The sequence below is a fragment of the Ambystoma mexicanum genome, chromosome 10 (assembly GCF_040938575.1).
Source record: "Ambystoma mexicanum isolate Mex_15411 chromosome 10, UKY_AmexF1_1, whole genome shotgun sequence".
Classification (NCBI taxonomy): Eukaryota; Metazoa; Chordata; class Amphibia; order Caudata; family Ambystomatidae; genus Ambystoma; species Ambystoma mexicanum.
In genome coordinates, this window is record NC_090932.1 from 427,705,458 (window position 1) to 427,733,341 (window position 27,884).

General features: G+C 48.8%; 1 protein-coding gene across 1 annotated transcript in view; it reads right to left on the minus strand.

Moving 5' to 3' along the window:
- Nucleotides 1–27,884, minus strand: part of LOC138491473 (vesicle-associated membrane protein 1-like) — a 414,958-nt gene that overhangs the window by 98,424 nt on the left and 288,650 nt on the right. The window contains exon 2 of the mRNA XM_069617986.1: nt 20,866–20,983. Within this exon, the coding sequence (XP_069474087.1) occupies nt 20,866–20,983 (118 nt within the window). The remainder of the gene's footprint in view (nt 1–20,865; nt 20,984–27,884) is intronic.

Sequence of the window (27,884 nt, forward strand, 5' to 3'; positions counted from 1 at the left end):
ACTGAAGCATAGGTGGATACTTCTGATCTAGCTTTTCACTTATCCTCCGCTATTAATGACACCATTCATATCCTGGCTCCAGAAAAAACTAAGTTGGTGAAAGCCGAGATCATTAATAAAACCTGGTTTAATGATGGCACTGTGGAGGCAAGAAAAATAAAAAGAGCACATGAACGAGAATGGAGAAAGGTACCTTGCTCGTTCACCCTGGAAAAATATTTAAAAAATCGTTCAAAAGTATAAACACACTATAATTGAATCTAAAAAGAAAACATATAATGTCCGCATTGATAATGCTCAGTCAAACTCAAGGGAACTTTTTAAAATTCTTAAAGACTTAAAAGTCATACATCTACTTTCCCCCTTATCACTAAGCACTCAGCATGGTGTCAATCGATCCAGGATGAATTCATGAAGAAAAAATAAATAAATTGCTGGACACTGTTTAGCCATATCCAATAAATGATCTAGCCTTGACACCATAATGATTACTTCAGTACTGATAGTAAACATGTGTCCAACCTAGCAACTGTCCCGAAATTTGAATTTCGTAGTTGGCCTGAAAAAGAGGTCCATGAGAGTGTCTCCAGTATGAAGTCTACATAATGCATAGTGGACTCATGCCCCCCTGACATCTTGTAGGGCTCCCTGGATGTCTTGGTACCATGGATTACGAAAATGATTAACTCCTCCTTTTTGACAGGTGTAGTACCAATCGCTTTGAAGAATGTCTGGGTTACGCCCCTACTGAAAAAGGATACTCTTGATCCTGCAGATCAAAAGAATTATAGGCCAATTACCAACGTCCCATTCCTGCTGAAGATTCTGGACAGAGTGTCTTATTTACAGTTTCATCATTTTAATGAGGAAAATAAACGTCTTAATCCCTACGAGTCCGGTTTTCGATCCTAGAATAGAACAGAGATGGCTCTCTTGGATCTTAAGTGAAACATTGTGGGAATTATAGAAAGTAGTCACCCAGCTCTACTCTTGTTATTATATCTCTCGGCGCCTTTTGATATTATCAATCACAATCTATCATACAATAGACTGCTAATTATATCCAACTGTTCAGAATGTGCCGTCAAATGGATTGCATCCTTTGCCAGCCCCAGAACGTCTGGAGTGGCCGCTGAGAAGGCTCAAGCTAATCCCACCTTGCTTACATGTGGAGTTCTGCATGGGTCATGTTTGTCTGCCTTGCTCTTCAACATTTATATTAGACCATTTCTTGATCTTCTTGACGGTTTGGGTGTTCAGTTTGCAAACTACACGGATGACACCCAGATCCTATTTGAATTGTCTGGCAACTACAAGGAGGAGGCTGCAACTGTGAACTGTGTTTTTTTATGAAATCCAAGCCTGGACGGCACACAATTCACTGGCACTTAATGATACAAAATCCAAGTTGCTCATCAAGGCCTCCAGTCCTTGATTGAAGAAACGTGATCCTCAGTATGTTCATTTTGAGGTCACGGGCAACACAATCACTCTGAGTAAATCAGTTAAAACATTAGGAGTCACTCTATATGCCGACCTTTCGATGAAGAAACAGGTATCTCAGATTTGCTTGTCATGTGGACATGCAATTAAACTGCTCCACCAGATCAGGCTGTATCTTTCTATAAAAAATAGGTCTCTCATGGCGTCATCACTCATAAACTCACGTTTGGACTATTACAATAGTCTATTGATTGGCACTTCACAAGGTAACCTTCATCAGTTTCAAACCACCCAGAACGGGGCCGTTAGGGCTGTGTTTGGTCTATCCAGACGCGATCATGTCACTGCTTTCAGGAGGTAATTGCACTGGCTTCCAGTGAAGCAGAGAATCAGACACACAATCAGCTCTCTTACTTATAAATGCGTGAATCTGACAGCTCCCCATTATCTTACTAAGAGGCTATCACACAAAGAATCCGGCAGACTGCTGTGCTCCTCTGATGATCTTCAGCTTAATCAGCCGAGATCCGGTTTCAAAACATTTGGCGATTGCAGCTTTGAATTCAATACTTCACATAAATGGAATGGCCTGTCTCTCGGTATCAAAACATCCCAATCACTTACACTGTTTGTGAAAATAATCAATGAAGATACAATTGACTTGTGAAAGGTGCATTCAGAATACAATTATATGAAGAAAAAAGTAAGGTGGGAAAAAGGAAAAAAAGTATTGGAAAAAATTAAAGGAATTCATCTGTCAAGTAATCATGTACCAGTGAAACTAATTTCTAAGACATATCATAAATATTTACAGTTGGCGCACTGCAACAGGGCTCAGTTTGGAGAAAAGAATACTGTATATTATTGCATCGGTCACAATTAATGGGGTCCAAGCTGCAATGGGTAAAATAAGAACAAAAAGATAGGACTCACCCAGGAATAAGACCTAACTTTGACCGAAATCACTCAATCAAAATGTTCCCCTACAAGTATTTAGTCTTATAGGAGGAAATTAACATAATACATCTATGTATTTTGGTTATCCTTGACATTCTACAGACTGAACAAATTCCCCTATGCTACCAATATCCTGTCTGAAGGTGCATGGCAGGTTTAAAGTACTGAGTATATACTTAGAGCTTATACTATAATAACTGCACTTTACATATAGCAATGTGGGTCTCTTGTTTTACATCTCACTAAAGGGCTGAATTCAATAACAGAAATGTTAAAAAAAAAAAAAAGAACTAGAGTGTATCCGTGATGAGTCTCAACCAAGCACGTATGATTGTTGTCTTTCCCAGGGGAGTATTCAAACCTCTAGTCGGCCAATGCGTTGGCTATGATGTACACAAGACTAACTAATGTTCCTGAGAACAGTGAGCCCGCAGGCATGTATGATCACCTCTGATTAATGAAACAGTGCCACCTACTGGAGAAACGACAGCCAGTGCCTCGCAGAGCTAACTGTCAAATCTCAGAGAGATTTTTGAGCCAAAATGGTACTGGTATGTGTCGAGGAAAAAGTAATTTCTGGTACCAAAAAATTAGCAATATTTCCCAATGTCCTTTTCAAGTATAGTAGTAATATAAAGAATGCCATAAATGACACAAACTAAAATGTGTTTTTTGTTTAGAGCCGATAGGTAAACATAATATGCCATTTTCCAAGTAGAACAATAGCGTAAGTTGAATGACATGTCTGAGAAGGCATATTAACTTAAGTCGCTATTTTACCAGCTATGTTATAACGTGAGTGTGAGAAATATAGAGACCTAGGCTTATTAGTCTTTGGTGTGGTTTGCACATCATAATATCCACTATTTGGTTATATTTTGTGTTTCAAAAAACGTACAAATTCAATTTTGCTTTCTCCTTGTGGTTCCTTATATAAAGAATAGTTCTTGGTTTCTTTCGTTTTCCAAATATCGCTTTAATAGATTCAATTTTAATGCAGATAAGGACTTTGCCAATGCATTTCGGACTTACGATAGTCCTTCATCAGGGCCTATAATTCTCATCTGATCTATATACAGTGAGTAGCAGTTTACCATCAACATCACATATGACCCCCAGCATGATCAATCATCATTCATCGAATTCCAACTTATAATACCCCAGGTGGAATATTGGTAAATTGGGGGCGCTGTTGAGCAGCCGTCAAGATGGCTGCCTAGCTCTTGAGCTCCATGCACAGCTGCTCTTCATCCGATGACATCTGCGGGCTAATGCAGTGCTGCGACTAATCGACCGACCCACTGGCATCCCTATAGCTGTAGCTACGTGTCGATGTGCTCCTGACTCGGATCGGACCTTGGGAACCGGAGATCCACTCTGCGAGACCCTCGGGCCTACCCCGCCGCATCCCTCCACTGGCCCGCCTGCGGAGACGTACATCACTGGGCCTGTGATCTATGCCGGGAGCGCCGCGGATTGGGTCGCACTCCTCGCCGGACTGGCGCCCGCTGTTCGGGCCGTGCCATCTGCCGACCATCCTGGATTTTCTTTGGGCTTTGCCTAGCCCACTCTCCCCGACCGCGAGGCCCGGCACCAGAAGGCCCCTGGCTGTCTCTCCTCCGCGTGACTCGACACTTGGACGGCGCGCCTCCCTGGGGGGAGCTGCGCCCACTGCTGAGCTTGGCAGCGGCGCTTGACTGGGGCCCGCTAGCCTTGTCGCGCCCCACGACCTCCGCTCTGCACCATTGCCGAGACCGGATCTACCTCCGGCGACACCCGTAGACCGGAGAAGCTACACCTACTTCCCGATTGGACACTTGCGGGCCACTTACCAGGTGAGGGGCTGCTGGGGCTGCGGCGCGCTGAGGCCCCCGCTACCGCTACAGACCATCCCCGTCCTAGGCCTCGGTCCCCCGCGCCGGCGGCCCCGGCTGGCTCCCGCGCCACTCTGATCGCTCTCCGGGCCCGTGTCCCCACATCCCGGCGACCCCGGACTAACACTGGGGCCCACACTCTGGCGCGGCCTGCCGGTCTTCACCTTCATCCTCACGGCCCATACTCCTGCGGTTGGTACTCTCCGTGTTGCTCACTCCGGGCCTGTTCTGGACACCAGCATCACCCTCCAGAGCGGTTGGATCGCGCCATCCCTGCTGCTACTCCATACCTTCCTGACGCCACAGCTCCTATCACCTATGTCGGGATCTGCTTGAATTGGCGAGCTGGACCATTGTCATCTGCCTTGAACCTCTCCTGCTTCCTCCCACACGAGTCTTTACTTTGGCCGCTCGGGGCCCTGCCACGACATTCACGATGTCCAACAGATCGAGGAATAACAATAAAACCGGGGCCATGGACAAATTCGCTAAAGCCGCCCTGAGACCCGACTTGGCCCACGCACCATGCGACCCTGCTGATGAACCGCCGGGCGTAGAGGCACCCACTACTGACCTCACAACGATAATGGAGTCCATGGCTAGAAACTTTGCGGCCTTTCATGAAAAGCTCGATGACATTAATGCCAATGTAGCCTTACTGAGAGCCAAACTGGATCAGCAGGGGGCCCGAATCACGGAGACCGAAAACAGGATTGGCACCAATGAGGATAATATATCTACACTCCAGGGCACGGTGTCCACTCTGGTCTCGGATATGAAGGCGGTCAAGGCCAAATGTGATGACCTCGAATCTAGGTCACACAGGAACAATATACGCATCGTGGGTGTCCCTGAAAATGCGCTGAAGGGTCGACTGGAACTAGCGGTCTAGGAACTCCTGAAGGAACTACTGGGTAATCCAGACATGTCACCCTTCTTTACCATTGAAAGGGCCCATAGGGCGCTCTCACCTCGGCCTAAACCCGGTGACTTTCCGAGACCCATCATTGCCAAGGTCCTGAGCTTCAAAGACCGTGACCTAATTCTTCGCCTCGCACGGGAGAAAGGCGAGCTACGCTTCGACTCTTAGGTCATCAGGATCTTCCCCGACTTTTCCACCGGAGTTCAGCAGGAACGTCGCCAGTTCATTGGAGTGAAGAAACTCCTCAGGGAAAGGAACATCCCATATGCCATCCTCTTTCCTGCACGCCTGAAGTTCACGTTCAACGATAAACTATACTTTTTTACAGTGCCTTCTGAGGCGGTTAAATTCATTGAGGCACATGTTCCGCTCCATCCTCCGGCTGATGACAACATGGATAACGAGTGAACTCTATAATTGCCTTGTGATGCCTTGATACTAAGCTAATGTGTGTACTGAATCCCGCCTCTCTCGGTTCGCATACGCGAGCGATCACACCTCTGTATCCACTTGTATGCAATACTTTTCTATGTGGGCTTAAGTATTGCTCCTTGAGGAGCAACTGTCACCTCGTCCAAGACACCCTACCACACTTACTCCTGCTGCTTTCTAATACGCACAGCTCCCGTGGGCTGGCCACAACCGTTCCCCTTTATCCACGACCACTAGAAGGTGGTTCCTCTCACAGCTCCGCTTGGGCTGGGGTGCTGAATCTATGTGATATGTGTGTTGCTCGCTGCGCTCCATGGGGCGGGACTGGGGTATCAAAGTATTGCCCGCTAATAATGTTCGTTTTGTAACGGAACCAATGGTTCCTAGCGTGCTCCTGCACGGCAACGGCGCACCCCACTGCGATTGCACTGGTTTTGTATACGCCCTTATTGTGGGCCAGCCCCTGTTGGGCCTTTGCGCAGTCTGGGCCATGTTGGGGTCGGCCCGGCTCTGCACAGTCGAGGGTGGGTTTTGTTTACACTGCTGTAGTTGGGTCAGCGGTGAGGGTGGGGGGCGGTGATGGGGTATTTGAAAAAAACGGCACACTAAGGCTCACGGCACGCACACTGGCAATACATAAGCGCACTCCCGACCTCAACCCCGACAGCGAACACTGCTGCTACACCTGGGATGTTCATTGATACAGGTACACCGGGATTAGAGATCCGCCATTGACATGTCTACCGTTATAATGTCCTGGAACATTCGCGGATTGAGCAATCACACCAAGGCCCGTAAGATCATGGCCTTTGCTAATAGACATGGCTGCAGGATACTACTCCTGCAGGAGACACACTCCAATGCCCACATTCCGGGCACCATGGCCCCGTCGTGGGGTCCTAATAGATTCTTCACTTCGTACTCCTCCCAATCCAGGGGAGTCCTCACAATGATCCACAAATCGATCAAATTCATCCTGCACAAAAGTTACGTGTGTCCCGAGGGTCGCTATATCATATTACACTGCACGATGGTGAGTAGAGAATACCTACTTGTTAACACATACTGCCCCAACGTTGACTCTCCTGAGTTCTTTGATGCGGTAATTGCCATATTACTGGGCTACGTGGGGGTCCAGATTATATGGGGAGGTGACCTAAACCTTATTCTTGACACTGTCTTGGACAGGACTGGCACGTCCTCCCGAGCCCTTACAAGTGCCGCACGCAGGTTGTGTGGCCATATGCAGACGCTCAATGCCTGCGACGCCTGGAGGGCAGTACACCCCGTGTCCCGGGAGTACACTTATTACTCATCGGTCCATGACAGTTCGTCTCATATAGACCTGTTTTTAGTGTCCAAGGAAACCATGGGAGGGGTGGAGGGGTCCTGGATTCTCCCCCGCACTTTATCTGACCACGCTCCAATCGCACTTTCTGTGAGGCTGGGTATACCCACTCCGACTCTGAGCACTTGGCGTTTCAAATCTGAGGCCCTCAGGGACATCGTCTTTAGGGCTGATATACTTGCAGACATTATATCCTTTTTTGACCACAACTCTCTTCAGGACACCTCAGCCGCGGTTCGGTGGGAGGCTTTTAAGGTATACATTAGGGGGATGTCCATCTCGCGGGAGGCTGGGGTACTGAAAGCTATTCGAGCCAGCCTCGATCGCTCTGAAGCTAAACTGAAACAGCTGGAGCAGCAATGCTCCACTGGCGCCGATCCCGCCTTACTTCTCCAAATCAGCGAGGAACTGCAGGCATATAATACGCTCGCTACCAATGAAATCCAGTACTTCAGCCGCCCACAGGCGGCCAGGAAATATGGCGAGGGAGACAGACCGGGGAAGACATTGGCAGGAGTGGTGAGGGGGGAATTTGGCCGAACTCAGATCACCTCCATCAAAGATGTATCTGGCAATGCACAGTGGGCTGACCAACAGATCTTGGAGATATTTACCGAGTTCTACAGGTCTCTCTACTCCCAGCCTCCCGAACACTCCGAACGACACATGCGCGAGCTGCTTACTCAGATCCCCACCACCGAAATCTCCCCTGCCACCCGCGACCAGCTAGACTCCCCGATAACGCTGGACGAAATAGTAACCTCCATATCTAACCTGCCCAAAGGCAAGGCACCGGGACCCGACGGCCTCACGGCTGAGTTTTACCAAGAACACGTGTCCGTACTGGCTCCCAAATTGCTCGAGGTCTGGGTCGAAGCGCTCCGCTCTTCTATTCTTTCCCCGTCCATGCGTGAGGCCGTCATCACGGTACTGCTCAAGCCTGGCAAACCGGACGACGAATGTAGGTCTTACAGGCCCCTTTCCCTCATGAACCTAGACACACAAATCATTGCTAAGACCATAGCTAACCGCTTTCTCCCCATTATGCCATATCTGGTCCACGAGGACCAAGCGGGCTTTGTTCCCGGCAGGTCCACCTCACATAATATAAGAAGACTGTTCAATGTCATGTCTCGTATAAATCAAGAGGCCCAGGCCGTGGCCGTCACTCTGGATGCTCAGAAGGCCTTTGACATGGTCTCCTGGAACTACACGTGGCTGGTGCTGGAGACGATGGGAGTTGGCCCAAACATGATCGGGTTCATTAAGCTACTATACGCCTCCCCTGTGGCCCGGGTCAGAGCCAACTCTTTGACATCCGACCCTTTCACACTCTTCAGGGGTACCCGGCAGGGTTGCCCCTTCTCCCCGATCCTCTTCGCCCTCGCAATTGAGCCAATGGCGGATTATGTCCGTGCTCGGCATGCCCGCAAGGGGATACGGCTGAAGGACGACCCCGAAATCATATCCTTATATGCAGATGACGTGCTATTATACATTAGAGAGCCCGCGACCCACATTGACCCCATACTTAGGGACATCACCCGTATTGGTACCTACTCTGGCTTCACGATCAATTACTCAAAGTCGCATATCTTCCCGCTCACGAAATCTACCCACCAACCTACCACTGAATACCCCCTTCGTTGGTCTCCGAACGGTGTCAGATATCTGGGGGTGCAGATATCCTTGACCAAATCTACTCTGATAGCCGACAATTACTCCGCCGCAGCGCAAACTGCCGAGGCCAAGATGTTAAGATGGCGGTCGCTCCCACTATCCATGGCTGGTCGTCTCTCCCTAATTAAAATGGTCCTGCTCCCCAAGCTTCTTTACACTTTTAGCAACGTTCCCGTGCGGCCTGGGAAGGCCTACTTCATTAAATTGCATACACTATGCGCTCAGTTCCTGTGGCACTCAGGTGCAGTGCGCAAGAAGTGGTCCGACATGGCGCTCACCTATAAACAAGGGGGGTTCACCGCTCCGAATCTGTTACTCTACTGGACTGCAGCCCAGGCTCAACATGCCACCCATTGGTACCCGGGTTCCCCAACGCGACCACATGTCAAGTTAGAGCGACTAGCAGCCGCCGGCACCAACATGATGTCCCTTATATTACATCGCCATTACACACCTGATTCACCCATTGACCCTGTCGCCACGACTATCCACGCATGGGAACGCTTACTAAGTCCAACGGACGGGTCCCCTCCCTACTACAGATGGCTCCCGGTGTGGCGTCTGCCTGCTCTGGAACCTACACACGATAGCGCCCTGGCCCAACACTGGGGAATGCTGGGGTATCAAGCGTTGTCCGATTTCTACCCAGAGGGCAAGTTCATCGACCCCCAAACATGGAAACAGGGCCACACTAAATCCGCCTTGGAGACCCTCCAGTACTATAGGCTGCGGGCAGCGTTCCGCACTGCATGGCCCTCATTTCCCGATGAGCCCCCGGATAGCCCGGCGATCGCATACATTGCCAACTCAGGCGGCGCCCGTAGTGTCGTCTCTTCACTATATAGGATCCTTCAGGAGTCCATCACAACTCCAGCACTTAGGGCGCGTGACGACTGGGCGAGTGAGCTGGGCCTGGAGTTGTCTGATGGCGATTGGGGCGCAATGTGTCTACATACTCAAAAAGTCTCCTTCAATTTCCGCTACCGAGCCATACAGTACAAACTTCTCAATAGGCTCTACTATACTCCACACAGGACCTTGGCGTTCGCCCGGGCCACTGCGACCGGGTGCTTTCGCTGTGGATCTGAGGGGGCTGATCACCTGCACATGTTTCTGTCCTGCAGGGAGCTATCTGGGTTCTGGGAATGCATCTTGAAAACGCTTTCTGACATAGCTGAAACTGTGGTTGATCCTGACCCCTTGTCGATTCTGTTCGGGGTCTGGAAAACTGATGGAACCAGGCGCCTAGCTAAGTTCCTAAACATAGGCTGTATGATTGCTAAAAAGTGCATACTCCAGAGCTGGAAAAGCCCCGCTCCCCCGGCCTTTCAGAAATGGTTGCGCTTACTCACCTGGTCGTGCAGTTGCGAAGAAGAATACTTGTCCATGCTCCCCGCCCATTCTCGCCCCAGGAACATTTGGGCTGCATTCAACACCTACCTCAGTGTCCGGGACCGGGCCACCCCCGAATCTGGTCTGTCTCCTGCCCTGTCGGGCTCTGATCCCACTGGGTGAGCCCCCACCCTGTTCCCTTGTCTTTGGATTGTTATGCTCCCTCTCAGATACCGCCCGGCTGTTCATGTTGTGATTGCTGTATCCCTTTTGATGTGTTGCTCCAAGATGTTTATGCTATGTACCTACTGCCTTGTGTGTGCCTGGTGTACTTCTGCCGTTCAAAAATAAAAAATTTTTAAAAAAAAAAAAGAATATTGGTAAATTCATCAAAGATCCTCATTTTTGTCCCATGTTAGTCAATTGGGATCACAGTTATAACATTATAACAACGATTTGTAATAGTATTAAATATAGAATATGTCGTACGTACAACATAGACAGAACAACAAAGAGTAGAGTACATGTAAGAAACCAAAATAAAATATAAACAAGAAGAATGGCAACATTGTGCATTAATCATACAGGTATCTATCCTGTAATGGTTAGTTCTGCTCATTTTTAATTTCAGTGTTAGTTCACATTCCCCTGTTAGTCTATTATCTTTGCCTATATTGTCAACACCATCAATATGCCTGTAACTCTGTAACCCATAAAGATAGATCATTCCTGTGCGTGACCTTGTGTTTCTTGCTATCACTTGTGGCTACGTGTGAATTAGAATCTAGGATCTAACGTGGGTGTCAACCTCATGCTTTTTTCATGGCATTCATGCAACGTGCTAAAAACATGAGTGTGCTCATTGCTTATTTTCATTTCTCTCATGTTTGAAGGTGTCTGTGGTTTTTGAACTTGTGTTCCAGCAACTGCAAAGGGCAACAGTTACAATACAAGGTTCACTGTGCCTTGTCTGTTTTAGATGTATAATAACGCCATTTGATTACAGAAATCCAGAATGTGTCATCAGGGGGGATTTTTTCGCGATACACATGGAGCAAGCAAATCATGACCAACTCCACGAATCGCTCGAAAATGGCCCTATGGTGAAGCAACAATGGAACCATTTTGTACTTGTGCAGTGGTTATGCCGGTGTGTTCCCTGATCATTCCCCACGTCTGTAAGCTGCACTGCGTCATTGGGCAGATCAACAGAGGCCTCGGCTGTTCGTTTTCTTTTTGAAAAAATTCTACACAATGGAGAACTTGAAAAAAAATTCACGAGGTGCTGTTATATCTCTCCCTGCCAGTGCAGCTGGTGGAGGGAGAGAAGATCAGGGCCTGCAGCAGGCCGGGCCACGGAGCGAAAAGAAGACATCACACGCTCTCACTGGCTTGTGCCCGGGACTGACTGCCTTCCAGCAGGGTGGGCTCTTTATTCTACATCTGCCTCAGGTCACCGCGCTTGTGGGACATGAGGCGTACATAACATTCCTCCTTTTTTCCAACTTAATTCAACGACACGAAAAACACTTAACTATATTACACAAACTAAATCGTACTATGCAATCTAGTCCAGCACAGTACTGCACTCTCCACTTTGTCATTTTACCACTCATAGGGCCTCATTACGACTTTGGCGGTAACCCTTAAAATCGGCGGTAACTCTATTAGCGCCGATTTTAAGGGTCCGTCGGATCACGAGTCCAAATACTGCAGGCGCCATTACAGCCGGCGCAAGTACAGCCGGCTGTACAAGCGCCAGCCATAACAGCGCCAGGAACCATTTGCGCTAAAATATCAGCAATCACAAGTCCGGTGTTGGCGCTATTAGCGCCATAAAAGCGGCAAACAATCCGCCGAAAATACCTCCAGCAAAAAGCTGTAGGTAACAGAACACAGGCCACAACAATAAGGACCCAGGTGGAACCACTGCAAATCAGAGGCCTACAAAGGACTCACCCATGCACAACACACCCTCCCCAACACCAGTACACCAGCAGGAGCAGGGAGGAGACAGCAATAAGGACCCTTGTGGAACCACTGCAAATCAGAGGCCTACAAAGGACCCACCCATGCACAACACACCCTCCCCAACACCATTACACCAGCAGGAGCAGGGAGGAGACAGCAATAAGGACCCAGGTGGAACCACTGCAAATCAGAGGCCTACAAAGGACCCACCCAAGCACAACACACCCTCCCCAACACCATTACACCAGCAGGAGCAAGGAGGATACAGCAATAAGGTCCCAAGTGGAACCACTGCAAATCAGAGGTCTACAAAGGACCCATCCATGCACAACACACCCTCCCCAACACCATTACACCAGCAGGAGCAGGGAGGAGACAGCAATAAGGACCCAGGTGGAACCACTGCAAATCAGAGGCCTACAAAGGACCCACCCATGTACAACACACCCTCCCCAACACCATGCTGCCAATTGGAGCTGGGAGCCTTGATGTTGACTTCTAGCTGCTGCGTCTGGAGCTAAAGAGGCCAGCCAACCAGGCCAGGGCCCTGAGAGTGCAGGGGTCAGTGCGGATGAGGAAAAGGAGTTGGAGAGCAGCACCAGCAAGGCAGCCAGCCGTCCCCAGGGTCAGGCCAACACCCTGGGCCCTGACTGATGGTCAGTTGGTGACAGATTATCGGCTGGACAGGGCGACCATCAGCCAGTAGCTGCACACAATCCAGGGTGACATTGGCAGCCGCATAGCCACCAGCACGACAGTACCTCCCCTAGTAAAGCTCGTGTCTGTGCTTCAATTTCTTGGTACTGGCAGCTACCAACATACCGTTGCCATGATGCATGGAATGTGCCAGTCCACCTTCAGTGCCATGCTGGGACAGGTGCTTGATGCACTGTTGAATCATGTGAACAAACACATTGCATTGCCAGCCACACAGGCACAGCTGCACCAGCTGAAGTGTCAATACTATGCCATTGCCCAAGTCACAAATGTAATAGCAGCCCTGGACTGCACACATGTGGCACTCGTACCACCCCAGGCACATGAGGCTGCCTACAGAAACCAGAAACAGTACCATTCCCTCAATGTGCAGATGAAATGTGGTCCCGACCACACCTTCATTAACTTCTCTGCCCGCTACCCAGGATCCACCCACCACTCCATGGTCCTGCGCAACAGTACCCTGCTGGCGTACATGAAAAGGCATCGAGGGCAAAACACATGGCTACTGGGTGAGTACAAATGTATACCATAAAGCATGTCAATCCACAACAGATGGTGCCTGTCACAGAATCCATCATTCACAATAGGCAGCAGCATTACTGCAGCATACACATTCAAGCACCTTGCACAATAAACCTCGGACATGTGCAACACAGCAGAACACACCCATGCAGGATGTGCGACATGTGGCGGCACAGTGACATATATAAGCCCCACCACAATAAAGCCTCCTGTGTGCATAGCACCATGGCTCCCAACACTGACACAGTACAGAATTCCCACCCTGCCCACCCGACAATAGTTAATTTTCAAACCATAAGCTGGCAACCACAAACGCACCACACATAAGTAGGCCGAGTAATGACAATGTTCATCCCACGAACACTGTCCCCAAAATGGCCAGGGAAATGCACGGAGAACAGTACAGAGCAGTGACAACCAGCAAATGCAACTGTAGCCAATGGATTTGCAATGACACATGAGGCAGCCACTTCTGTCATGCAGAAGTAGATGGAAGTGTCCCCTTATCCTGCGCCAACTGAATGAGTACTGTTACATACAGATACATAGGCGTACCAAGTGGAGAGTACCCCATTGATTCAATAGTGCCCGTAGGACAGCACACTCCACAATGTTATAGGACAAATGATATAAAAGGCAAAATTACACTGATGACAGAGCCCTGTACACCCACTGGACTTACCTTGTACCCATACCGTCTTCCTCTCCCCTGCAGGTGAATCTGCATATTCCCAAGACACGTGGCACATGACCCCTGTGTGTCACCCACACACGGCGGTGGAGCGGGCATACAACCATGCCCATGCCCGTACACGGATCTGGGTTGAGAGGGCATTTGGACTGGCGAAGGCAAGCTTCCGGTGCCTCGACCGCACGGGAGGGCCAATGATGTATGCACCAGAATAAGTAGGCTAAAGTGTACTGACATGTGTCATGCTGCACAACATCTGCTGTCGCAGAAATGTGCCACTGCCCCCTGATGCTCATGTGCATCCACCTGAGAATGGTAGTGAGGGTGATGAAGTGCCAGAATGTGTTGCACATGCACAAAGGATTGGGCTGAGGGAGGGGAGGTTGGCCAGACAGGGATTGATGGATGGATTATTTTAGAAATGGGTAATGGGTAGATCGGAAATATGTCACTTCAACATTGAATTGCATCAGTGACAATCACTACTGTCCATGCATTGTGAATTTTCTAACGTGATTTATTTAACATCCAACAATCCCTCCTACCCCTAGTAAACACCCAGCACACTATCCCCTCTCCCCCCAGTAAACACCCAGCACACTATCCCCCCTCCCCCCAGTAGACTACCCCCAACTGTGCAGATAGGCACATGTGTCTCATCAGGGCAACAACAACGATGCCATGCACCACTAGGATAGTCGCGGCGCTTCCCTTTTTCCGGGCCCCTCCGGTATGCGTGCACTTAGGTGGCGCATGGACCGGCGCCTAGGAGATGGCTCTAGGGAACCCTCCGTGGGTGTGGTCGATGTCGTGGGGACTGAAGCGGTGGCCATCACGTGCTGTCGCATGAGGTTGTTTGCCTCCCGTGTCTGTTCAGCAAGTGCTGAGACTGCCTCCGTCAACTCCCTCACTCGTTGGCCAAAGCCTGTCAGGGCAGCGGTACATTGTTCAACAACTCGGCGTGTACGCACATTGTCCCGCGCTATGTACTTGCACCCATGCCTTATTGATTGACCGACTGCCTTGATGTGCCTGCTCTGCACCTTCGCCATCGATTCCACCCTGGCCTGTTTGGCCTCAATGATGTCGAGTCGGCCCATGACTGCTGCCCCAGTGACGAAGGGCTCCCCTGGTGTGTCACGTTGTGGCCTACGACTTGTGTGCTGTCGGGGTGGGGGCTGCATGGCGACATGGTGCCAGCCTGGACTGGGCTCCCTGGCTCAGAGTGCCAGTCTTCTGGGCTCCCATAAGATGGCGTGTCCACATCGGGCTGCGGTGTGCGGACAAGACGCACAGGCACATGTCGACTCCCTGCATGCTGTGCGCCTGGGCTTGGGCTTCCCTGGGGTGTGATCATCCCTTCAGCCTCACTACTTCCGGGAGAGTGTTGTCCTACGGCATGATGGCCACGTGGAGGTGTTGCTCCCACGTCGGGCTCCGATGCAGACCTCTCTCCCTCAGCATCGGGGCTGTGAATGGTGGCTTGGGGTGAGCTGGCGGTCGCCTCCCTGCGGCCATGTGGCTGCCGCTGCTGTCTGGCGGGGCTGCTTTGGCGTGAGGTGGGTGTTGGCCTGGGTCGTCTCCCTTCGGTGCGGCCTCTTTGTGGGGTGCTGGTGCTGGTGGAGGCGCGGTGCTGTGGGCACTTTGTTGGTGTGGCCTCCTCCCCATCATCTTCATCCCGTTGGGATCGACGTGTGCCTGTGGGGTCCATAGGGTGTGGTTTGAGTTCAATACTACATATATTTGTGTGATGCAGGTCATGCCAACAAGTGTGATTGAAGACAGTAACAATGACACATTCAACTTGAATTCTGTTCAGTCGCCATGTGGTGCTTGTTGTGAATGTGTATGGAGGTACACTGCATGCGAATGCATGGTTGGGGTGCACTGCGCTCTGGGTTTTGGGGGTGTGTTCATGCACACTCCAACTCTACGTAGCTGTCCTATGGCTATGGAATTCTATCCCCTGCCCCTGTCATTCATGCACTGCACGTATGGGGTCGTCTAGGCAGCACTACCGTTCTAAGGATGTAGGCCTCACTTATGGGTGTATGCAGTACCTCAGACACATGTCTTCGCTTTCATTCACTAAGGGTCTTCATGTGTGGTACTTTCAGCTGCATGTATTTGGGGATGGGACTCACCTGCCGTTGGATCGATGCCAGTCCCTGCCTCCGCTCCACCAATGCCCTTGATGGTTCCAACGTCTATCAGAGCTGTCATTTTCTCCTCCCAAGGTGTGAGTTCTGGTGGGGGTGGGGGTAGGCCTCCTCCAGTGGCCCTGCTTGCACTCCTGTGCTGTGACAGGATGCCACGGACTCGCACGCGCAGGTCATTCAGGTGATTGCGGCAATCCTCACCATCCCGGGGCACGCGCCCCACAGCACTGACCCTTTGGCTGATGGTTTGCCATATTTGGGCTCTGCGCTGACCACTAGTTTTTCGCTGCTGCAGCTCCTCATGGTGTATCTGTGCCTCCTCGACCAGTACTGCTAGCTCCTGGTCACTGAATTTGGGCTTCCTCACCCTGTCCAGGGCATACTTGCCCCTAGTGCATTCCTGAGACATGTTTTGGCCTTGGATCGCGTGGATGGCTTCCAGAAGCTGTGATATCTGACGGATTGTGATTTCCAAGATGGCCACCGCTTTATTTCCCGTTCCTGCGGTGATGCGTTTCCCGCGCGCTCATAGCGCGACATGATGGTAGCGCAAGCTGTACCGGATTTAAAGGTTCGCGCTATTCGCACCAACGCCATGGACCGGGGCGCGTGCACGATAACTCGTGATCTGGCGGATTATCCGCCGGGGGCCTTGGCGTTAGCGCTAATTAGGTCCGGCAGATAATCCACCACATTTACCGGCAAATTTGTGATGAGGTTCATAGTCTCTTAGCCTCACGGGAGCCTTCAGGGCTGCCCTTAGGTCATACCGGCCAGGCCTTGACCAAGGGGGTGTCCCCGAGCCAGTTCCCCCTTCTGGCTCACCTTCATCTTCTGGAGATGCCTTGTCCAATCCTTTCCGGTTGTTCCTCAGTTTCTTGACTCTGGGTCACCTCTCTCTCGTTCCAGTGGCTCCAAATGTCTGGTAGCGGCTCTGCCTCTGCCTGTGACTGCCTGTCTCTATCGGTCCACATTTGTCGGGGCACCCTATTGAACAACGATGCATTTCTGGTGATCGACTGATGCCCTCGTGCCACTGTCACCATTGTTCCTTCCATCCGTATCACTGTCGAGGGTGCACTGTTGTAGCGTGTCTCAAGCTTGGTCTTTGTGGGGTTTTGCAATACCAAAGCATGGTCCCTGACCTGGTGTCCGACCTTCTTGCGTGCCTCCTAACACTCATGTGTTCATTTGCTGCCACTCTCCTACGTTGGGTACGATTGCTGTCGTAGACGTCCACTCCCCTGCTTGGGTGGTGTGGTATGGAAGAGTTTACCCAAGTCCTGTACATGAGATCCAACGGGGGTAGACCTGTGGAGCTGTGGGGCGCCACTCGAAAGTTCTGTAAGAATCTGTATAGATCCACTCTCCAGGGGCTGGATTGGGCCCTGGATATGCACAGCACCTTGTTAATGGTCTGCATGAACCTCTCCACATCGCTGTTCGCCTCTGGCCACCTGGGCGTGAGGTGGTGATATTCGATGTGCAAGTCGTCCAGGTATTTCTTGAGTTCCGTCCCCTGGAATGGCGGTCCGTTGTCACTCTTGATGCGTCTTGTGTGGCAAACATCTTTTCGAGTGCAGGTATCACAGTTTCCACTGCCGTTGAGGATACAATCTCCACTTCTGGGTATCTTGAGTGGTCGTCAATGGCCACCAATAGGTATGTTCCATCCTGGACTGTGCAAAAGTCGTTGCTGATGGTGTCCATCTTGATGAACCCCTCTCTGCCAATTCTATGGGTTCAGAGTTTGGCGGTGCTCCCATGATTTGGCAAGGGAGGCAGGATGCAATGATTTGCTCAACCTTGGTGTCGATGAGAGGAAACCACACCCGGTGTCGAATGCTGGCTTTTGTCCTGACCATTCCCTGGTGGCCTTCGTGTGCCAGTGCCACGATTCTGTCCTGCAGGCTGCTGGGGATCACAATGTGGGCTCCCCTCAGGATCAACCCTTTGCTGTTGACAGATAAATCCTGTCGTACAGGGAACATTCCAGTGAGGAAGTCTCTGGCTGCTGGCGTGCGGTTGTGTACCTGGCAGAGAAAAGATTTCCACTCGCCCGATGTGATGGTGTTCGTGATCAAGTCGCAGCTGGGGTCAGTGTGCGTGGCTTCCACGATGTCTTCGATGAGGACTGCCTTGGGCTTCATGGTGTGTACGGTCTGGCATATGTGCTCTTCTGTCTCCTCTGCTTCACTTACTTCCCCTAGGGTGGCAGCCCTCAGGTGTCTGGATAGGAAATCGCTGGATTGTCCGTGCCCGCTTGGTAGGCCAACTCGAACTTGTATTGCTGCAGGTGGAGCAGCCACTTCCCAATTCTGGCCGGGGGGTGTGACGATGATCCCGTGAAGATCGGGATGAGTGGTTTGTGATCAGTGTAGGCCCTGAATTTTCGTCCATAGAGGTAGATATGGAAATGGTGGCAGCCCCACAACACCGCCATGGCCTCCTTCTTGATGTGCGAGTATCGCTGTTCAGTTGGTGTGAGGGCACGGGATGCATATACAATGGGCTTTGTCTCGCCTGTCCATGCAATTTGAACGAGGATGGCCCTGAGGCCGACAGGGCTGGCATCGACGTACAGTTCAGTTCAGTTCAGTTCATAGTGTAAAGTCATAGGGCCTCATTATGAGTTTGGAGGCAGCCATGCCCTTAATAGCAGCCTCCAAACTCGGATCCAGGTTCCCTGAAAGAGGAATTTACGGGGCCATTCTGACCTAGGAGGGCCCGGTATTTCCCCATGCAGTGAACTCGGACAATCCCCATTCCCATTCCAGCCCCCATGGGGCTCAATGGGAATGGGAATGGGGATGATGCTAACAACGGGCCCGTTAGCAACAGGCCCGTTGTTAGCATGCTAGTCCCCTCGCGGGACCCGCAAAGGAAGTCTGGTCTGACCAGACCTCCAGAGAGGGTCCCGCGAGGGATACTTGTAATATGGCGGAATGGGTTTAATGGCGCCGGCACCTTTAACGGCGCCGTTAAACCCATTCCGCCAGGGTGGTAATGAGGCCCATAGTATGCCATTGTTGTTTCGGCTGATAGGGATGTCTTGATCCGCTCGAACACCTCCTGGCAGTCATGGTTCGAGTCCCATTTGGTGTTCGATTTGGTGAGTTCCCCGAGTGGCTCGGACGGACATTGTTGCCAGGTTGGGGATGAACCTCCTGCAATAGGTTGCCATTCCCAAAAACTGGGTGTCTCCGTGTGTGTTGTCGGGGGGTGGGGGGAGGCCTCCTTTATGTCTGCAACCTTTTGTGGGTCAGCTGACACTCCCGCACTATTGAAGACGTATCCGAAGAATGTTATTTCCTCCTTCAGGAATTCACATTTGTCCCGGTGGATGGTTAGGCCTGCAGGCTCCAGCCTGCTATGCATCAGCTCGAGGTGACCCATGTGTTCGCCTGTCGCTGGTGTGGATGAGGATGTCACTGACATTTAGCACGCCTGATATGCCCTGTACTACTTCCTGGATGCCCTGTTGGAATACCTCTGCAGCTGAGGAGATGCCGAAGATCAGTCTCCTGAACCGCTGGTGGAGGGAGAGAAGATCAGGGCCTGCAGCCGTCCGAGCCGTGGAGCAAAAAGAAGACATCACACACTCTTGCTGGCTCGTGCCCGGGACTGATCTACATCTGCCTCCCGTCATCGCGCTTGCGGGACGCGAGGCATACATAAAGGTTCCCCTCTTACATGGAGACAGAAACCAAATGATGCCATAGTGAGAAAATGCACGCCCCATTTCACAAGAGTGATATTATGCCACTGCAGAGTACAATCGGACAAGTGCACATGCGTGTTGGGTCCACATCACCCAGCATGTACGTTGTTCGATACACACAGGTTACTTGGCTATAGGTTGAGGAACTTCCTGCGTATGCAAGTGACCCGGAGCCAAACTCTTCCTTCGCATGCAACTGCTGTGCGTGTTCTCGATACTTACATATGCATTCGACAAATACAGCCACATGCGGAACTTAGGGCAACCCCCCACGTCTCCCCGACTCCCAACTGCGAGGGTGCAAATTGCATATTTGCAATAATGGTCTTAAAGGCCTCCTCGCTGTAAATGTCATCCCTGCCCCTGTTGAAGATAAACGTATGCTTTATGTGAGATATTTCATCTGTGATTCTGAAATATGATCAGAAGGATTTGTAAAAGCGCCTGTTGGCATTGCACGTTTCTCAGTGCCTGGCTAGTGGCAGGACAAGTCAAGGACACAGGGACTGACACATCTCAGAGCACAACCTTTTGTGCCTCAGAGAGGAGTCCTGGGATAAGGCAGCCACTTCAGAAACATTGCACACATTATTCCATCGGTGGGGAGAATCTGTCTATGTAGACTCATTTGCACAGACTCACTTTTGCAAATCACCTCACCTGCAGAATCGTTTGCCACTTTCATGCGCCCCTGGCGCACACACAAGTGTAGAGAAAGGTTTTGTGAATTGGGTCCACATTTTTTACACCCTATAGGGTTCTACAATAACATCCGCAAATCTCTTGTGCAAGGTGATTATGAAGGAAATGCGTCCCATAAAGTAGAGCAAAAGTGGACCACAATGTGCACAAGTGTGTATTATTCCTATGGTTTTGCTCAGCCGTGATGAGGGACAGCTGGGCCACGAGAAGGAGCACAGCAAGGGGGAGCCTTGGAGCTTTTCACATCACTTAGTTCTTTTTTACGTTCCTGGGAAGTCCGACAGAAGAGCAGGGCCACAACTGCCAGAAGATGCCAAAAGCCCTGTCACCTTTTAGGACAGTCATGGTCATAATCAAGGTAGCAGCAACACAGAAAGAGAAGAGGACTTACCTCATTTACTTGTGCCTGGGTCTGCTGTAGCCGCCTGTTGCTTGTCGTATTTGGAGGTTGAGGCGGTGCCCCCGCTCCAGGGGCGCCTCCTGTGCCTTGTGTGGGAACTGGGGCTGACCTAAAATGGGATCAATAATTAATATTAACGCAATTAATATCAATAATTGTCAGCCATGTTTCTTATTGAAATAAATAAATATTTTGACTGACATTGAGGGTACGTTATTAAAGCAATACAAAAATGACACTGCGGGAATTCTATGTTAGATTTTGGCATTGTACATGCCTCATTTATAGATTTCATCACACACACAGGATCTTGGTCGTGCCACAGGGTAATGTAACATTGTTATATTTTGGTAAGAAATAAAGTTTCATCATTTACAAAAAAATACAACTACTTAAGTAGAGGAATTCAATTTAAATATGGAGAGGAAATTGGAACAATCTTTGCAACCAGTGACATATATTTCGTGCCAATTGAACTGAATTATTAGCTTCATAGTTTTGAGATCTCTAGTCACAGGAAAACATCAATATAGAGGGCCTGATTCATGGAATTATTTGAACGTAAAATCCGGTACTTGCGCATCAAGCTGCGTGCGAAACCCTGCTCATCGATTCATGAAACCGACTGCTTGGGACGAGTTCACGAAGGCCCGGCACGGCTCTGCGAGAGGCCGAGCGCCTGGCGCAAGGCCCACGTAGGGGGTGGACAGGGCCTGCATAGGTCCCACAGAAGGGGGCAGAATGCGCAAAATGGGGAAGAACAAGTCAGAAAGTGCTGCTAATGAAGAACGTAATGCAGGAAGTCAATAAAACACCCAAAAATTTGCAGGACAAAGCATATTCATGAATGTGATCGTGCAACCTCTAGCCTGCAAAATGGCCACGCAGTTCCCTCGAAATCTCTGCCACCCGGAAGCAGGCGTATGGATTTGCACTGAGGAGTCGCAACTCCAGAGGTGAGTTTGCATGTCGGATTCAGGGGTGCATGCATGCAAAAGGGGTTCTGATTGTACTTGGGGGTGCGCGCACACAGCGTAGCGGGGTGGGGTGGGGTGCAGGGACGGTTTACATGGGTTTGCACGCAGTTTGACCCTGAAAATAAATGCTTTGAGTGAAACTGTACCCGGGCCTGCATCTCAGGACCCCATGCACTGTTTGAAGGGTGCATGTATTTGCACCCGGGGTGCATGCAAAGGTAGTTGTTCTGGCTGTTTTTGCATTGCATCGGTGTGTGTTGGGGGCGTTCCGGCTGCGACTTGCATGTACAGTTACTTTGCACAGACAATTCCATGATTATGCGGGGCCCTCATTTTTCATTCTGTCGATCTCGGCGCGCGGCACTTGCAGGTTTAATGCGCTCTTTTCCATTAATCGAGTCCAGAGTATTTAAATGTTGGACATGCAATTAATGTGTCTAGTGTGCTATGTGTAAACTGGACTTGTCAGTCAAAGGAAAAAATCAATACACAGTAATACAACTGCTGAACATATAGATAATGTGCTTAGCTCACCACTAGTGCATAGGTCTGAGTTCTCTGGCCACAGGAAAACATGATACAAATACATATATGTGAGGTAAACTAAATGAGTTTCAAATCAGTTTGTCAATTTCTGGACAACAAATGCACTCGTTGATGAAAACACATACGCCTTACTATGAGAACATTATTTGTTGAAAAAAAGGTTTTGCTCATAGGCCATGCCAAACAGGGAAGTAGGGTAGAGTAGCGCACAATGTTTGGCAATGGATGGGATACCCATCTAGTAAATGTGGGCAGAAGGGACAGGGGTTTCAGGGTGGTGATGCCCCTTGAAGATAAGAGCAGCTCAGGAACAGAACAAGAGACAGATTTGATTTTCTTGATACCATGGCGCAATGTGTGGTGGGGGGCAGGGGTTCTCCAAGTGCACCGCATTTGTGGTCTCAGGGTTTTGTAAAGGCAGATTCTACCTGCTATTAGAGCCTTTGGAGCGCAATGGATGGAATAAGGCATAACGTCTTGCTGTGACTTTTTTCTGTCTTAGCGCCAGTTATCGCTTTGGTTTATTTGCACTGAAAAAAACAATGATGCAAGGCCAGGATTTCAACCCGCCTTGTCTACTTATAAGTGTAGAAGGTAGTGGTTGTGCCACAGACACTACTGGCCTGATCTACAAAAGTGTTTGACAACAGTGCAATCCCACTAAAAGACACTTTTTAAATGAGGCCCTGTCCGTGGTGCCAGTGAAAACAAATTCATATTTAACATAGAGATAGCGAAAGACATAACTGACTATGCAAATTATGCATTTTGGCGCCCTGCATCACTGCTGAAATTTGCTAGCACAACATACTATTGTGTGTATTGAATCTAATGGGACAGATTAGTCCTGAATCCTCATTCATTTTTCAACTCATGATGAATGTGCACTCAGGGCAAATCAAATGTACATTCGGTAATATGTGTGATTTATAAAGGGCCTCATTACGACCCAGGCGGTAAGTTACCGCCTGGGTCGTACCTTTACCACCATGGCGTAAACTATGTTTACGCCATGGTGGTTGGCGGATTTACCGCCCCATTCCGAGGTTGGCGGGGCGGTAAGTCCCCAATCCCCATTTACCCTTCCCCATTCCCATTTTTGCCCCATAGGGCATAATGGGAGTGGGGAAGGAGTGGGGAAGGCGTTAATTACGCCACCGTAAATTAACATCAAGGTCCCTTAAAAGCAGGTGTTAAAACCTCCATGGCGCTAAGGGACCTCGGAATCAGGCCCCTTACCGCCTGAGTCGTAATGAGGCCCAAAGTGTTCATTCAAGCTAATGCAGCTTTGACCATTCAAGTGGCCAGTTTATTGATCATTCTTAATTGTAGTAACCATTGGCATTGGGATTTCTTAGAAGTATAAATTGTTTATATTTTAAATGGTTTGGTTACTCTTACTTTATTATTAAATAGATCTTCTGTGCAAACATGTGTGTTTCTTGTCCCAATAGGAGAGGGAGTCTGTAGGGAATTGATATTGTTAAATTGGTGTGGTCCAGGTTCATACAAAGATCTTTATTAAATCTATAGAAACTGTGCGTGCCTGATTTGAGGAGTGGGTGGAAAAGTCTGCCGAACTAGATGTCGCTCAGTTAAAACATCCTACAGCTGTTCCTATGCTCATCTTTGTATACTTTATTTGATGTGGTATTGCATCCAGAAGTTTAAAGGTAATCTTTATAAAGCCAAAAAATACTTTTTCTTGATTTATACATATTTAAATTGTAGGCCATATAACTACTTTAGTCGGCTATTGACTACAAAAATACAACTTTATTCAGATTTACAGTAAAGCACACATTTTCAAAATTCACAATCGCCGACTTGTCACAAATACACAGGCACCACGTTGTTATTTCACACCATCTTTTTCCGACTTAAGACCAAGTGATATGGAATGAAATGGGCCTAGCTAAATTCTACTAATATAGACAAGTGCGCAAGTGGAGAAAGACACTTGTCACAAATGAACCGACATTTAAATGGAAAGGCCGACTTGGAGTATTAAAGAGGATATTGGTTTCCCATGGTAAATAAGGCCTATGCATGGACAATACGGAAGGGATACTCATGCCGTTTCAACTGTTATATTAAAGAAATACATTACATAGACAGATTTAAAAACTGCAGCAGTGCACTTGGGGTAAAATAAATAGTTGCACATTTGGAAGCTAAAAAGGAGGAATGATGCCTTTGCAATTCAGACATGAAGTTTTAGCCAGTAATAAGAGACTTGATTTCAGCATCCGTTTGGAAGGAACGGATGGAGTGGATGGAACGGATGGAGTGGATGTAACAGATGGAGTGGATGGAATGGATGGAAGGCATGGAATGATAGAGCCCATGTAAGAAATGGAACAGATTGAACGGATGGAACGCATGGAATGATCAAATGCATGGAGCGGATGGGGTGCGTGGAGCGGATGGGGTGCGTGGGATGGATGGAGTGCATAGGATGGATGGAGTGCGTGGGTCGGATGGAGTGCGTGGGACGGATGGAGTGCGGGGAACGCATGAAACAGATGGAATGCATGGAGTGCAGAGAACGGAACAAGTACATGGGATGGATGGAGTGCGTGGGACGGATGGAGAAGACAGAACGGATGAAGTAGATGGATCAAAACGAGTTGACGGATCGGATAGAGTGGTTGGATCGGACGGAATGGATGGATCAAATGGAAAGCAGGGAGCAAATAGAACACACAGAGCGGATGGAATGCATGGAGCGGATCATACGGATAGAACGCATGGAGTGGATCAAACGGATAGGGTAGATGGAATGGATAGAGTGTACGGAACGGATAGAGTGTAGGGAACGGATAGAGTGCATGGAAGGGTTAGAGTGGATGGAACGGACAGAGTGGATGGAACGGACAGAGTGGATGGAACGGACAGAGTGGATGGAACGGATGGAATGGACGGAACAGTCGTAGCAGATTGTACAGATGAAGCGCAAGGAACAGATGAAGCGGAAGAAACAGATGGAGGGCATGGAATGGATAAAGGGCATGGAATGGATAGAGGGCACGGAACGGATAGAGTGCACAGAGTGGATGGATTGCACGGAGTGGATGGAGTGCATGGGGTAGATAAAACGGATAGAATGGATGGAGTGCATAAAACAGAGGGAGCACATGAAACAGATGGAGTGCTTGAAACGGATGAAGTGCATGAGACACATTGTGTGCATATGACGGAAGAAGTAGATGGAACGGATGGAGTAGATATGCGCTCAATCTCAAACACTTTACCAAAAACCACCATATCACATCACCACTATTACTCTCTCCTATACACCACGACTCAACTAGAACAGAGCAATACTATGACACATTTGGAATAGCTGTTCTCATACAAACACACGCCACATACTCCACATCATCCTAATTAAACACAGCTGGCTCAGCACACCCACTAGCCTATGCGTTCTCCTCAGGCCTAATGCAGCCAGAAATCCATCTACCGCTATGAATCAGCTATCATACAAGTGCCACACCAGCTGCACACATATCCGGTGCACCCACACACCTTATGACTCTCCCCCTCTCTCTCTACTGACTTGAACTATGGTTCCCGAGGGCATTCAACCTACCAGCGCCTTGAGATCATACCAATGATACATAAGGCGCTATATAAATGCAAAGTAACATAACATAACATCAAACAGACGTTTGTAAGAGAAAAGCCTATTTTGTTTGGTGTAGAATTTAAACTGCTTCCTGATGTAACTATGGCCTATCTGTGCGGATAGAGAGAACTTATTTCTGTTTATAAAGTGTATAAAGAAAGATTGTATTTATGAACAACAGGCCTAAATGTAATCTGAAATGAAACATGTTAAACATACAGTGCAAATGGAAAATGTTATTCCTTTAGGACCATGCAGGTAACCGGCTGCTGTTGTTTTTCTCCACTGAGCTGCTGGATATCTGAAATTGTGACCCTTACCTTTGGTGGCTGGGTCCACCAAGGCAACCAGCCTGTAAGTTCAGTAAAAATATAAAGAAATACAAAGCCAGAGATCTAAATTGTGGGTGATGCCTTTGCAAAAAAGCCAACCAGCAGAAGCGACCTTAATGCCAAATCTTCACATAAAAAGCACATTAGCTCTGAACAAAGAACCTTTGAAAATCTGAACTCAAGACCTTTGGCCAAGGACCCCAGAAGAAGGTGGTCTGGTTGTCAAGTTAAATGCTAAGATATAAAAAGAAGTAGATTGAAAGTAAGGGATGTACCAACAGAAATGACCTTGAAGTTAGGCTTCACATAAAATATGCATTAGTTCTGAACAAAGACCCTTTTGAAGCGCAAGGGGGAAAGGGTAAGATAAACTTGGATATCCCAGATGGCTGGTCACATGTTTTAAGAGAAATGGAAACTGGGGGCCCTGTTATGCCCTGCCATTGATTAAATAAAGAAACAAACAAACAAACATTGAACACAGTTTTCTTAAATAAAATGTGCAGCATGTATCTCACCAAGCTCAATCCAGGTTTATATAAAAGAGAATAAAAAGCTAATTGAGACCCTGTAAAAATGAAATGTGTGTGATGTTCACAAACTCAGTTATGGGAAAAATTTCGATTCTGCCATTTTCATATAGCTGAGAAATGGGAAAGTTGGCAAAGTGATAGATCATGAACGCAAGCTTTAAATTGGAAATGGTCCAATTTTTAGCTATTTCAGCGCAGCAGCAAACTGCGAAAAAATATAGCTCTGCCCAGGGAGGGCATGCCAAAAAAATAAATAAGTATTGTCTGACTTGCCATAAAAAAATAGAACTCAAAAATACATATATTCATGTGGTTATCTGAAATATCAAGGGAGTTGCCACATTATGAGATTTTTCTGAACACAAAATGTAAAACTCCCTGTCATTTTGAAATGAGGTATATTTTCTCCTCCCTCAGCTTACATCATACATATCTCCGAACTTCTGGTCCTATCAGCAGCCAGTGGGCCTCTTGGTGTGAGTGGAAGGGAGCGAGCTAGCCAATCCTGATCATGGGAATTATCATCAGCCCTAAAAGAGGGTATGTTTGCATCAGAACAGGGCTTTTTGACTTTATTCCGGGAGATAGCATGCTGCTGGACCATAGCTGGTAAAAACTAGCAGAGAGGCAAGGAAAGGCCATCAGGGTAAATAAATCTTGCTGGAAACCTGGGAGGCCTATTTGAGAGAGGCCAATCTGAGAGGGACATTGCTGTGGAAGAGGCCTGGTGTGAGCTGCCTACCAAAAGTGGGTCCTAAGAATCTGGTTGGCCTCCTGAGCAAAGAGCAGAAAGCTCCCATGTAAGTACACCTCCCAAAGCAATCAATTGCATGGGGAACCATCTCGCTCTACCCCTTTCCGTTAGTGGGTAAAAGAGGGGGGTTGAAACTGGGTAGGCCCTTCGCATAATGTATTAAATCTCATTCAAATCATTTCCCCATAGAAAACCACCATCTCTGTTGAAAGTGAATTGTGTTGGGAACAGCCCGCC